The 15,040-nt window shown below is 39.3% G+C and overlaps 1 protein-coding gene across 1 annotated transcript in view; it reads left to right on the top strand.

The window, feature by feature from the left end:
- C7 (complement C7) overlaps window positions 1-12,190 on the top strand; it is a 35,966-nt gene extending 23,776 nt beyond the window's left edge. Inside the window, exons 16-18 of the mRNA XM_067545572.1 lie at window positions 928-1,024; window positions 6,865-7,049; window positions 8,734-12,190. Of these exons, the coding sequence (XP_067401673.1) occupies window positions 928-1,024; window positions 6,865-7,049; window positions 8,734-8,921 (470 nt within the window). The 3' untranslated portion in view covers window positions 8,922-12,190. The remainder of the gene's footprint in view (window positions 1-927; window positions 1,025-6,864; window positions 7,050-8,733) is intronic.
- The last annotated feature ends 2,850 nt before the right edge of the window (window positions 12,191-15,040 follow it).

Raw genomic sequence — 15,040 nt, forward strand, 5'->3', positions numbered from 1 at the left:
AGAGAAATCTCAAGAGGGATGTTAGTTCAGCAAATACCTTTTTCACTTTTAAGCTTGGAATATAATATAGCAAGCCAAAGCAGAGAACACAGTCCAAACACAATCCATAGAGTTCTGCAAGATCCACTCTTGCCTTTATTTTTAGTCTTTATGAATATCAGGTCGCATACTGGTATTTGTAGTTTCCATTGGCTGCACCTCCAAATTGCAATATTTCTACCTAGGGATTTGAAGTCTCAACTTCCACCTTTCACATCAGAGGAGCTACTACTTTGAAACCCAATGTAGATAAAACCCAGTAAAGTAGATGTCAACATTGCCCACTATTATTCAGTGCTGGTCAGTACAGCTGAAATAGTTATTGTAGAATGGTGAGTGGAATTTAAGATTGTAGACATCACTTGAATATTATTATTATTCTTTGTTATTTTCATTATCGTAGCGCTTTTGAGTTCCAGTTGTGAACCAGGAGCCCATTGTGCTAGGGGCTGTACAAACACAGGACAAAAAGATAGTCCCTTCCCAAAAGAGAAGGTGCTAAGTATAAGACAAGAGACAAAAGATTGATACAGACAGACTGACGGGAGAGGACAAGGAAACAACAAGACAATATTGATAAGCATGATAGGCTGTGGCTTCAGTCCCCACAAGCACATATAGTACTCATTTCCCCCATCTGACTCTGGGCCCAGAACTAGATCAACATTCAGCAGTTGCACTTGCCACAGAGTTTATTACATTTTTAAATTCTATTGATTCTATCTATATAGTAGATAATTTTAATGAACAAGTAGGCTGTAATTTTATGGCATAATATAATAATCCAGAGCCTTTTTAACGCAACCAGGGGGATAATTCCACAGTCACCATTTAATAGCCTTTATTTTTCTGATATGCAATGACTTTGTTTGTGTTCTTTCACTTTAGTACCCAGTGTGAAACCAGAATTGACAGAACCTAAATGTCAGCCATGGGAGAAAGTGCAGCAATCGAAATGTGTATGTAAAATGCCCTATGAGTGTGGGTAAGTTCTGCCTGAAGTTGACAATAACTTTCTCACTTTATTCAAAACAAATTAAATTTCTCCAGATTTCAGTCCATGACAAATTAGACAACGTTACTTATACCAGGAAAAGTCATTGCACTTTGTTTACATTACTGCTCAATCAATCCTGTTCATCACTTACCTGTGTTGTCAGTGGGCATTAGCAGAGATGGAATTTAGTTAAATGGCTGAAGGTAAAGGGATAATTTCAGCTCCACTTGATCTGTGAAATGGGGGAAAAAAAGATAAAATGATATTCTGGATATTTAGAAGCTCAAGGAAGAGTTAGAGCCAAGTCCTTATCAAAGTAGGAAGCATGTGCAATAAAGCAGATGGTTTTTCTGAAAAACTGGAGAGCTATGAGAGATGCAATAATCTGATATCCTGTTTACACAGCAATTTGAAGAGGCCGACCTGTGACACAGCAGAGTGCTCATGGTCACCTTTTTGTACCTCATAATGTGCAGCCTGGCTTGAGTTTATTATAGATCATTTATTTAGTGCTTTGAGTCTCCATGTCACTTCACAAAGGGGACAAACAGTGCTGCGGTTTGGATTTGCCTTTATTGTGCTTGAAATGAAATGGCTCAACCACTGACTATTTTTTTTTTTTAATTTGAGAAAACAGAAAAAGGGCTGGGACCACCAGGCAATAAACAGCTCTGCACCCACAGTCGGGGCGAGATTTTCATAATAGCTGAGCGCTTTAGGTTTGAGCTCTTGAAATCTGGCCATGTCCATCACAGTGGGAGCTACTGGTGGCTGAGCACTTTTGAGAATTGGGCCCTTCTTTAGATGCCTAAATGGGAGCTGAACTCTTTTGATAATCTGGCCCCAGGGGCTAGATTATGTGCTCCTGACTGATGAACTATTACTAATGACATGAGTAGTCCCAATGATTGGTGGAGTGGCTTAGGAAAAAGGGTTCTATTCAATGTAAGCAAAGATGGCAGGTGGGATTTTCAGTCTCCTAAGTGACTTAAAGTCATTGGGACTTGTCCATGGAAGTTGTGCTCCTAGATGATGCCGGCATTTTTTAAAATGCTACCACTTGGCTAACGCAAGCGATAACTAGCACATTTTGAATGTCTGAAAATTAATTAAAGTTAATGGGCCTCATTCAGGTTTAGTAGATCTGATTCATCATGGTGCAATGAGGAAGGATGGTCCTGCCATAGCCTGATACATGGTTTTAAATCCAAACTTCCAGTCTGACCCTGGGAAAGGCACTTAGGGGTGGATTTTAAAGGGATTTAGGCACCTAAAGATAGAGATAGGCACTTTGCTTCTGAGAATTCCATTAGGCATCTATGTATTTTGAGATGCTTAAATACCTTTAAAATTCTGACCCTTAGTCTCTGAGCCCCAGTTTCCCATCTGTAAAATGCGGATAATAGTGCTGCCCTACCTCACCGGGGAGTTTTGAGGATAAATACATTACGGATTATGAGGTGCTCGGATTCTGTGGTGATGGGGGGCCTTCTCAGTACCTAAGACAGATAGATAATGTGTAATGCTGTGTTAAATCATGCCCAGTGTAATCAATGTAGTCTTGGAAGTCAGTAGAGTTGTAGCCACTTACACAAAGGTTTGGATTTGGCCCATGATTTATAATTCTATTTTCTGCTCTTTTTAGCCTTTGACAAAATTTGTTCAAAATGGCAGAAAAGTAGATAGACAATTATTTTGCTATCAGTTCACTATTTCTCAAACCCCCGCCATCGCCAAACCCCAATATTTTAGCAGAGAGAATAAATAATCAATTATTAAAGAATAGACGGAATAACCGGATAGTCAGTTGGGATGAAGTTTGCTGTCATGTATGGATTAAAGGATGTAATTTGAGTGTGTTCCCTTTCTCTGAGCCTGGTAGTAATTTAGTTTGCTGTGGTGGCAACTCAGCCTCTGCTCAGCCCAGCTGAGGAAGTGTGGGAGCAATGTCAGATTACACAGGAATTGCCCCAGTGGGTCAGAACCATGGTCCATCTATTCCACTGCCCTGTCTCTGACAGTGGTCAGCAGCAGATGCAAGAAAGTGCAAAACCCCACAGTAGGCAGATGTGAGATAATCTGCTCCACATGAGAATTTTATCCTAATCCCCAACAGATAGACATTGGTTTCAACCCTGAAACAGAAGAACATAAAAACATAAGAATGGCTATACTGGATCAGACCAATGGTCCATCTAGCCCAGTATCCTGTCTTCCAACAATGACCAATGCCCGGTGCTTCAGAGGGAATGAACAGAACAGGTAATCATCAAGTGATCCATCCTGTTGCCCACTGCCAGCTTCTGGCAAAAAGGCTAACAGCCATTGATGGACTTATCCTCCATGAATTTATCAAGTTATTTTTTGAACCCTATTATAAGCTTGGCCTTCACAACATCCTCTGGCAAGGAGTTTTATAGGTTGACTGTGCATTGTGTGAAGAAATACTTGCTTTAGTTCATTTTAAACCTGCTGCCTATTAATTTCATTTGGCAGCCCCTCTGTCTTGTGTTATGGGAAGCAGTAAATAACACTTTCTTATTTACTTTCACCAGAAGGTTTAATATCCTTCCAAAACACTTTTTTGCATTAGCTTTTATAACTCTAGATAATCTTGTTGTCCGTACAAATGTCCAATCTCTCTTTGACATCATTTGACAATTAATTCCACAGACTAATTAAAAGTGTAAAAAAAGATCTCGGAGCCATTAACGGTTATATTTGAGAAATTGTGGAGAACGGGAGAGATTCCACAAAGACTGGAAAAAGGCAATATGGCAGAGTGCTGGGTAACAACAGCTGAGCCACCACTTTGGTCATTGTGAATTTAATTTCTTACTCTAGAGTAGACCTCATTAAGAAAAACTGTGCCTTACTGATGGGCTGAGGAGAACTAAGAAGGTAATTAGTCCATTAGGCAGATGATATAAAAGGCACAGGAAGGAAGTGAGATCCATTCATCCATCTATCCCCTGCCTGCCTCAGGAGATAAGGCCCTCTAGGACTGTAGGTGTAAGGCTGTATAGTGTATAAGGGTGGTGGAAACTAATTTTGTAAATAAACTGCAAGGGGTGTTTTATCAGCACCAGGTCTGTGAGTCATTTGTGAGCTTCAATAGAGGCAGGACCAAACTGACCTTCCCATAAGAAAATACTGTACCAATCTATAAAAAGGGGAATAAGGACAACCCAGAGAATTATGGACCAGTCAGCTTAACTTCGATACCTAGGAAGATAATATAGCAAACAATCAATTTGTAAGCATCTAGAAGATAATAAGGTGATTGGTAAAAATCAACACGGATTTGTCAAGAACAAATCATGTCAAACCAACCTAATATCCTTCTTTGATAGGGTAACAAGCCTTGTAGGTGGGGGAAAACAGTAGATGTGAAATATCTCGACCTTAGTAAGGCTTTTGATTCTATCTCACATGACCTTCTCATAAGCAAACTAGGAAAATATAGCTAGATAAACCTGCTATAAGGTGGATGCACAACTAATTGAAACCCATACTCAGAGAGTAGTTATCAATGGTTCACCAGTCAAGCTGGAAGGGCATATCAAATGGGGTCCTGCAGGGATCTGTCCTGGGTCTGGTTCTATTCAATTTCTTCATAAATGATTTGGAGAATGGGACACTTATAAAGTTTGTGAATGATACCAAGCTGGGAGGGTTGCAAATACTTTGGAGGATAGGATTAGAATTCAAAATGTCCTTGACAAACTGGAGAAATGTTTTAAAATAAATAGGGTGAAATTCAATAAGGACAAATGCAAAGTACTACGCTTAGGAAGAAATAATCAATTGTACCAATACAAAATTGGAAATGACTGCTTAGGAAAGACTACTGCAGAAAAGGATCTGGGGGTTATAGTGGATCACAAACACATGAATCAACATTGTAATACTGCTGCAAAAAGAGTGAACACCATTCTGGGATTAGCAGGAGTGTTGTAAGTGAGACACAAGAAGTAATTCTTCCACTCTACTCAGCACTGATAAGGTCTCAGTTGGAAAATTGTGTCTAGTTCTGGGCACCACACTTCAGGAACAATGTGGACCAACTGGAGAAAGTCCAATGCAGAGCAACAAAAATGATTAAAGGTCTAGAAAACATGGCCTACGAGGAAAGACTGAAAAAATTGGATTTGTTTAATTTGGAGAAGAGAAGAGTGACGGGGAAACATGATAAGTCTTTAAGTACATAAAAGGTTTTTATAAGAGGAGGAAGATAAATTGTTCTCTTTGTCCACTGAGGACAGGACTAGAAGTAATGGGCTTAAATTGCAGCAATGGATACTCATGTTAGACAGGAAAAACTTCCTAACTGTAAGGGTAGTTATGCACTGGAAAAATTACCTAGGTAGGCTGTGGAATTGCCATCATTGTAGGTTTTTAAGAACAGGTTAGACAAACACCTGTCAGGGATGGTTGAGATAATACTTATTCCTGCCTCATTGGAAGGGACTGGGCTGTGTTTCTCAATCTTTTTGTTACCAGGGACTGGCTTGCTACCTTCCTAAACTGTGTTAGGGAAATCAGGGACTGGCAAGGAGGCTGTCATGGACTGGTTGTTGAGCAACACTTGGCTAGATGACCGATCAAAGTCCTTTCTAGTACTACATTTCTATGATTCTGTTTCATTTTACAAGTTTTGACTTTCACACCTTTCAGTTTCATTGAATGTCCCTTTGTTCTTGTGTTAGTAAACAGGAAGAACAGAAGTTCCCGATCCACTTTCCCTAGATTGTTCATTATTTTATACATTTTTATCATGCCGCCTCTTATTCATCTCCTTTCTACAGTGAACAACCCCAACCTTTTCAATCCTTCTTCCTATAAAGTCATTTTTCTTATCCCTAATCATACTAATCACCATTTTCTGAACCCCCTCCAACTCTGCAACATCCTTTTTGAAATGGGGTGATCAGCGCTGCGCTTTGTGTTCTGGCTGAAGGGTGTACAATTGATTTATATAATTGCAATATATTATTCTCCAGATGATTTTTCATCCCATTTCTTATGCATCCTTAGTATCTTGTCTCAAGGCCTCAAAGAGGCCCTACATTATGCCTGGCTGCAGCAGTTCCCAAAGGGCTATTTTGCAGCAAGAGGATTGCTGGAGCGCAGCATGTATATCCCTGCCTTGGGGGAATCTCTCACCCGCTGGTTCAATCAGCTTTTCACTTGATTTGTATTGCTGAAGCAGTACAAAGCAGGCAGACCAGTGAGTTAGGATCTTCCTCTTAGTCTTTTCTTTTCACCTAAATTAAACAGCCCTGTGTACACATTTTTGAAAGTATTTTAGAAATCAGGTGTTGAGCTTTGTTATTCTCAGACAAATAAAGCAATGAAATAAGTCTTCTATGTGTTTTTAAAATAGCAAATGGTAGAAGCAACAGAGTTTAGTTGCCAAGAGGGTGAGGCAGCAACCACATAGGGATTTTGTGGGTTGCAGACACAGTGATGCCTAAAACTGAAATTTAGGAGTCTAAATCTGGGGTTTACGTGCCTAAATACCTTGGTGGATCTGGGCCTAAAGGCTAGAGCATGCTCCCATTGAAGTCTCTGGCAAAGTTCACAGAGACTTCAACAGCGCAGGTAAAGGTCTTAGGCACAGCGTACCTGAGATGAAGAGAGAGAGAGAGAGACTAATTCTGATCTCACTTGTGTGTGTAAGTCATGAGTAACTTCACTGAAGTTACTATGGATACACCAATGCATGTGAGGAGATCAGAATATGATACAATGGGTTTTATTTTCCCTTTAAGGGATACCAAGATAAAACATAAGTAAATTAGGTAAAATTCTGTTTTTCTTTTCAGACCTTCCCTGGCTATCTGTGCCACAGATGAGAGAACCAAGAGAAACACAGTCTTAACTGTTTGTAAGATGTATGCTCTTGAGTGTATGGGCAGAAAATACTCTTTGACCAGTGAGGACAACTGCAAAATGCCTGCTGCAGCTGCAAAATCTTGTGGCGCATGTCATTTGTGGGAAACATGTGATGGTAAGAGAATCCTCACATAAAAGAAAACCTTTATCCATTTGCACACTGGCCGTTACTCTGCTCCTGTCTCAATGTGCCTCCATTTACCCATTTGTAAAATAGATATAATTCCTACCTATCTTCCAGAGGTGTTAGGAACATAGGAATTGTCCTCCTGAATCAAAGCTGAGACCTATCTAGTCCAGTGCCCCATCTCTGACAGCAACCAGATGCTTCTGTGCTGAAAAAAAGCCTGTTGGAAATAATTATGGAATATCCTGTCCATAGGGGAAGTTTCTTGCTAACTTCCATTAAATAGAGGTTGGAGCATGATATTTGATATCCCTTCTAGAACCCTTGGGGTGAAATCCTAACTTCATTAAAGTCAGGGGCAAAACTCCCATTGATTTCACTGGGGCCATGATTTCACCCCTGGTGTTTGTTCTGAAATCCTTGCTCATCTTAACTCTGGATGTTGTCACTATCCATGGCAATGCCTAGTCCTTTTCTGAATCTCGCTGAGCGCTTGCCCTCAGTGTTATCTTGTGGTAATGAATTCAGTGACTAATTAGACATTGTGTGGAAAAAGTACTTCCTTTCATTGCTTCAAAAATTGCTGCCTTTCAGTATCATTAAATGTCCCCTCTTTCCTTCATTATGAGAAAAGGTGAACTAAAGCACCTAAACTATGATCTAATTCTATGCTCTCATACATACTCATACATTATACCCTCTATATCTCTTGTCTAAAATAAACAATCCCCATCTTTTCAAGTTATCTTCAAATAGAAGTTCTTCCAGGCTCCTAATTATTCTAGACACTGGTCTTTGAATGTCCTCTGTTTCTGCAACATCTCTTTTGACCAAGGGTGACAGAATTAGTGTTTGCAAAGTGCTTTGAGATCCTCACATCCATACTAGTTGTTATATATTTTTATATATATATTTTGTTATATATTTATTTACAATAAAACTCTATTAAAAACAAATTTTTATCTTTTGTCTAGTGAGTGCAAGCAGTGATCCTTAGCAGACATTATTTTGAAAATAGCAAACAATAATAGAAAATGGGTAAAGAGTTAAAATAGAAAGGGAAGAAATCAGGCAAAGATTAAACAAATAGACAATCAAAATCTTAAATAAGGACAAATATAGGCTAAGGTTAAACCTAAAAACACACAACAAAATGGAAATAGGCATGGAAAAGAAATCACATACCCCTTATTGTTTGTATGTTGCTATTAAGGCCCTGATCGTGTGAACACATGCACATGCATACATTTACTTATGTGTGCAGGTCCACTGACATCAATGAGATTACTAATGTTAGTAAAATTATACACATATGTAGAGTTTGCAGTATCAGGGCCTTAAGCTTATTACTCTCTGTTGTCTTATACATTTTTTAAACCTCTACTCTATTAGACAAATACTAAATCATACTAGTATTTTTTTCAAGAGTTAAAAAACCTTTCGGTCTAGCAGCAGCCCCACTTAGGATTTCTGTTGCAATCAAGCTGCAATTTGAGTGTGTTTATAATTTTTCCATTGAACCTGAATATTGATTAACCTCTGACCAGGAGCAGGAGCTCCTATAAATTGCTCAGTTACTGGGACAATTTCTGATAGACAATTATAAGACTGGGTTTTTTTTCAGTGAATTAGATACTAATATTTGTGTGTGCATGTGATTCTTTTTTTTAAGCTGAAACCAACACATGTGTGTGCCGAGAAGATGGGCAATGCGACGAGGGTGGAATAAGCATTTGCATTGCAGTGAATGGGAAAGTCACCAGTATGACTATGACTGAATGCGAAGCTGGTCTCCTCAAGTGCAGAGGGGAGAATGTCACCCCTGTCAGCATAAGACCCTGTGATGTACAGAGTAAATAAGATATTTTATGGTTCATTTTGCTTATTGCCATGGGATATGTCAAAATGTCAATAGCTGGGTGGTCCTCTGGTCTGTCATGCTTAAAAGTGCCTTTGAGTTTGTTTATTCCTTTCTATGTACATGAAAGCTTATTCTACTCAATGTAGGGCCTGACATGAAGCCCACTGAAATCCATGAGGGGCTTTCCATTAGCGAGCCTCAGTGGGCTTTGAATCAGGGCCTTTAGCCCTTACGCAGCTTGACCAGTCCCATTGAAGCTAACATAAGGACTTTGGATCTAGGCCTAGGGTTTTGGATTGGCAAGTCTGCTTTACATTTCCCTCAGGGTTAAAAATGTTACAGAATTGGCCTTGGTCCTGCATCTTATTTCCTGCAGTCACATGGAACAATTTGTAGACTCATGGTCTAAATCTGCAAATACCAAGGTGCTATTTATAAAGAGTGATTGATTTAAGTGTCTAAAACATGTAAATTAATTTGGAAAAAAAAAATCATACAAATGCACACATACACTGATTAGACTGGATAGCTTCCCTGGGTAGAAATCAGGGAAAAGAATAGCCCATTGATGCAATAAGGGATATGATTATTCCCTTGTAATGAAGTAACTGTAGTCCCATTTTGCCTTATTTAATTACACACACTGCATGCTCAGCACCGTACGCATCACTGAGCCTGAAGCATTTATAGGTCAATATGCACTAATAATAAAGACAGTTTAAAATAATGGAAATAATTAATATACTGTAGCTTCTTATACACAAATCTGCTTCATACAAATATAACTGTATTTCACATTATCCTAACTTTCACTGAGAGTTCAACTTTCAAACATTGGAGCCACATTGCATTTGTGAAATGCATTTGTATAGTTACAAAATATGAATTTGCATATGGGAAGGTGTTTAGGAAATCTGTTTTTAAAGGAAAATTTTCTCAAGATGGGTTGCTTTGGAGATGTCTCTTCTAACAGAAATGGAGAAAAACTGCACTCAGTCTCCTTGGAGATACTTTGGGGCAATCTCTTAAGAAAGGAGGTTGTCTAATAAAAGTGGTGTCTTATACACCGTAGCTTGTAAACCTAAGCTCTGCAAACAGGCAACATGCACCTACCTGTTTTATGCATGCAATGGCATTGCAGGTATGCACACATACGTTGCAAGTGCAACATACGTGCCTGTGTTTGAAAATTCATCCCCCTTCTTTTTTCCTCATATTTACTCTTAGATCAAAACAAGGACATGGGCTGGGGGCTGAGTAGCAGCATGGCTGATAAACTGAGTGGGATAAAATTGTGAAACTTGTACATTTTTTAAACAATGGATTTATATGTCTTATCATTAAATGCCTATCAGTCAGACATAACAGGTCTCATGGTTTCTCAATATGCTGACTGTTGACTTACTTGTATGTGTGGTTGACCTCAGCTTGAAAAGTTCCATTCTGTGGTAGTACTGGAAACGAGAATTCTGAAGTCAGAGGAAAACACTTATTTACCTGCTATCTCTAAACGTAGATGAGGCTAGGGGAGTTGCCTTAATTCTGTCATCCTTGTTTGGAGGGATTTAGGTGTGTCTCCCACTGCCTTTTCATTGCTTTTGGTAAATCTCTCTCTGATCAGTTCTGGTTTAAGTAGAGGCTGGGAGAGCATGGGGGGGTTTTCAAGTGAGTTAGACAGTAGGGGTTTTGCACCCTGGTTCCCCAAGAACACAGAGCTGACACACAACATTTTACTAAGACAAGGGATTGTGTATTAAGGTCATAGGCCCCTGACCAGTTGCACATAGGAATTATCCGTGCTATAGACGTTACTGAACCATGATGTCTGGTTTTTTTTGTTTTTTTTTTAATAGTTTATCACATAGACAGGCTGTATATCTCCCAAATCATGTGGTCAGACCGTAGGAAGGAAGCTATGATTTTATAGCATGGTTATTATGCAGATTTGCTTCATTAGCATTGTTTGGTCAAACTGTATTAGGAACTGATTCAGATGGAACTGCACTTAAACACAATTTAAAGACCAGGCTAGATGAGGTCTAAAAGGTCTACAGATTGTGACTGTCCTAAGTTCTAGAGACAAAGCAGGATTCTGTGCATGCTCGTTTGCATAGCTATACTCCCCATGCCTTTTTAGCTCTCAGATAATTAGAACAAACCAGAACATTTGGTTTCTCTTGAGTGGGTGTTAGGGAGAACTGGGAAAATAATATAAAACAACTTAGCAAATCATTATCTCGACTTTTAAACAAATTTGCTGGACCATGTTTGAGTCACTTCTGTGTTTACTTTCTTCAAACATTAAAATAAGAGTTTTACTAAAACAAGTGCTCCCTGAATGAGAATTTTGAGCTCATACACTCAAATGGGGTCAGGAAACAAATGTATTCATTTGCTGCAATCAGTAGCACCAGAAATCGGATTAGAAAAGTTACACTCAGCCAGTCAGTACCCAAGCACAAGGAAACAGCACAGTGTCAGTTTCAGATTTGGAAATTCAAAATAGTAAGTCAGATGATAAACAAATATATTACATTAAATTCATTGAATTATACTGAACAATAACAAAACATGAGAAAATCATGATTTGTTCACAGCCTAATCACCAAGAAAAAGAGAGGCAAAACTAAATTATTTGTTACAAATTATTTCCTCACTTCTAGTACTGAGTTAGTTTTTCTGTGTGAATTTATAGCTACAGGCCAACACCAGCACCATTTAGCTGACCCACATTCCTGAACTTAGGTGGGGTCAGATACGTGGGTAGCAGGAACTCAGAACCATGTCTTCAGCTCTGAAACCCTATGAGTCCCCACTGACCAGCAGCTGCACCCAGTCAGGTAAAATGGGCCCTGCATTTGAACCAGGCCTGGCTTAGGTTTTGCGAACCAGGCTGGTTTAGGTCCAAATCAACCTGCAGCCTCAAACTTGGGAAAGTTTGGATCCAGATGTAAGGCTTCATCCTGAAGCCATTGCAATCAGTGGACAATCTCCTATTGACTTGAGTGATGCAGGGGCAGCTCTCTGGACTTTGCAAGAAAGGCTTCTATCTAACTAAAACCCAAACCAGTACTGCTCCTCTTTAATATATTCAATCTAAGCTTAAAAGCAGATTTTATTATTTTGTCTGAGAGTTTAATTTGGCTGCAGAATGTCCCAGCTGTTCTGTTTAGTAAAGGGCTTTGGGATGCTCTGTCAGGATGAGGTGAGATATGAATCTAAGTTGTTGGGTTTTGGCTTTCCTGTGTTACATAATAAAAGTATTTAATCAGTCTGATTGATTTATTTGCCAATTTTCCTTTAAGTTAGAAATCCTGTTTACCAAGTTTAGCCATAGGGGAAGCTTTCCACACAGGAGGATTGGTAAAATGATAAATCCACAAAACTTGCCTTTCCCTTGGTGGGTGAAGAAAACGCTATCAGTGCAGAACTAATGCGATGGAAAGTGTCAGTAGATTTTTCCAGACAGAACAGTCTTTGGGGTATAACAGCTCCAAGCTTTACTGCATAACTAGATGTTCAGTCTGTCATATAAGGGCAAGCAAAGAGCACAAGGCTGGTACAAAAGCTCTGGTCTTAATCAACCGTGGGAAATATGGCTACAAGAAAGATTCCACTGCCCTGTAATGATCATTTGTATAAAAATACAATTTTCCACTGACATAATTTTATTGTTGATTGCAAATGAGGCCAGCAGATAACAACAACAGTTAACATATTGCACTTCTGTAGCGCCTTTTTATCCAAGATCTCAAAACAATGTACAAACACTAGTCAATTAAATCTTGCTGCCTGAATGGAAATTCTAGGTCAGAACACCCCCAAACTTGGGGTGTGAATGTGTGTGTTTGGAAGTAAAATTCAGATCTGGATCCAAGTTTTGCAGCTGGCCCTTATGTCTAACATGAGCCAACCTAAACCTCCAGTTGGAAAATCCACAAACTTGGTAGTGTTCAAAATTTGGCTATTTGGGCTACTCTCCATTCACAATGTCCTTATGTCAAGGGGTCACTTTACCTGCTGGCATCACTGAACTGGAGCAGAATCTGTGATGGAACAAGAAAGCTATTTAACCACTCACCACTATGTTCCACAGCATTTTAGGGCAGGAAGTGAATTTCATATTCGACAGAAATTGCTGGGGGGATTTCGGTTTGCAGAATGTAGAATCAGGGCACCTCCACCAGCATTGTGCCCCTATCGTCGGACTGTGGCAATGATTCAGTACCAAATCAGAAAGAAGAGTACATTTACTGAATTACCAACACCACAGTTTATAATACTGTTATCCCAGCCTCCTTTGTCTGTTACTATGTGTTTGCACAATACTTGACTCAATGGGATTGCAATGTGGATGGGACATCTAGATGCTACTGTAATCCAGTTGATAAAGAGTAATAATTTCCTGGTGGTCTCCAATCCAAGTACCGTTGTATAGAAGAACGACCATGCTGGGTCAGACCAATGATCCAGCTAGCCCATTGTTCTGTCTTCTGACAGTGGGCAATGCCAGATGCTTCAGAGGAAATGAACAGAACAGGCAATCATCGAATGACCCATCCATTCCCTGTTGTCCCCTCCCAGCTTCTGACAAACAGAGACTAGCCACACCCAGAGCATGCGGTTAACAGCCTTGATTGTCTTGGCTAGTAGCCACTGATGGACCCAGCCTCCTCAATGTGGTCTATTGCGGCTTAGATTATGATAACTAGGGAACCACAATACAAACTGTTATGGCTGCAGCTACTATGCCTGTACATTTGTTTGCATGCACAGAAATGTGTATCTCTGAGCACAAAAGACATTGACTTGGACAGAGTGGATAACTTCACATCAAGCCACTGCATGCACCCATTCTGCATCTGTACGAATGTATTTTTGTATAAATGCATAGCTGCACCCACAAATTTTTGAATGAATATATTTACTTCAACCACGCTCATGTCCCTTTTTTGTTTTCAATTTCCATTAATATTAAAGCAAAAGAATTTACTTTTATTATTATTAATTATTATTATGTGATGTGAGCACCTACAAGCTCCAACTGAGATCAGGCCCCATTGTGCTAGGTACTGTATAGGCACACAGTAAGAGAAAGTCCCCAGAGAGTTTATAGTCTAAATAGAGAAGACAATGGTAGGAAAAAAAGGGAGCATTATTATTCCCACTGTGCAGATAGGAAACCAAATCACTGAGAGATTGATGCACAATGTCACACAGCAATCTGCAGCAGAATTGGGAATTGAACCGAGGTCTCCTAGTCATGTTTCTGTAACAGTTATGGACTGGCTACAGACCTTGCTTATATCAGGTGTGCTCATCATAAGATCTAGTAAAGCTCTGGTAGGGAGGAGGTTAGCTTTAGGAAGGTATTTTACACACAGTACCATCTAGTGGCTGAACTCTATACTACAACTTATGCCTTTATTACACTCCTGACTCCCAGTTGAATGCCTTGAACACAAGACCCCCCTTCTCCTTATTTACAGGTTTGTTCATGGAAACTGTGAATTTTGAGCAATATAATATTAATAGAGATGAATTTTGTGTATTTGCACTGGAAGCTTGATTCAAAGAATTCTAGTGAGGAACATGTGACATATGCTTTGAAAACTAATCAACATTATTTTCTTAAATTCAAGTTATCTGCACCCAGAGAAGAGAAAAAAAACCTCTAAACCCAGGTGCAATGATTCCAATAGATCATTTTCCCTGAAATATTTGCTCTGCTCTCCCCTTGGTGCACAGAAAATTATTCATAAATTACAGATCTGCATTCTCTAGCCTTTTCCTCTGAGCAGCTGGCATGAAACGTGAATTGACAAAGATTTTACTGTTCTGGATAGAATCAGCCTCCTTACACTGCTGGAGGCAAAAAGAAAACCATATTTAGTGGAAAATTCCTGATAAATAGCACACAGATAATAGAAACCCAATGAGCTGTGCCTTAAAAGTAGGAAAATGTACATAGAAAATAGCATGGTAACTTGAGAAAGCCTGGAAATACTTGCTTAAGAAACAGTTCAAAGAAACCCAGTCATGTTGCTTTATAAGTCTATTCCAGCATACAGAGATTTCCACGTTGACAAAATAAACTACTGCCTGACTGAGATAAGAC

Source organism: Emydura macquarii, unplaced genomic scaffold, assembly GCF_026122565.2.
Source record: "Emydura macquarii macquarii isolate MOO-44397 ecotype Brisbane River unplaced genomic scaffold, CSIRO-AGI_Emac_v2 contig_1045, whole genome shotgun sequence".
NCBI lineage: Eukaryota > Metazoa > Chordata > Testudines > Chelidae > Emydura > Emydura macquarii.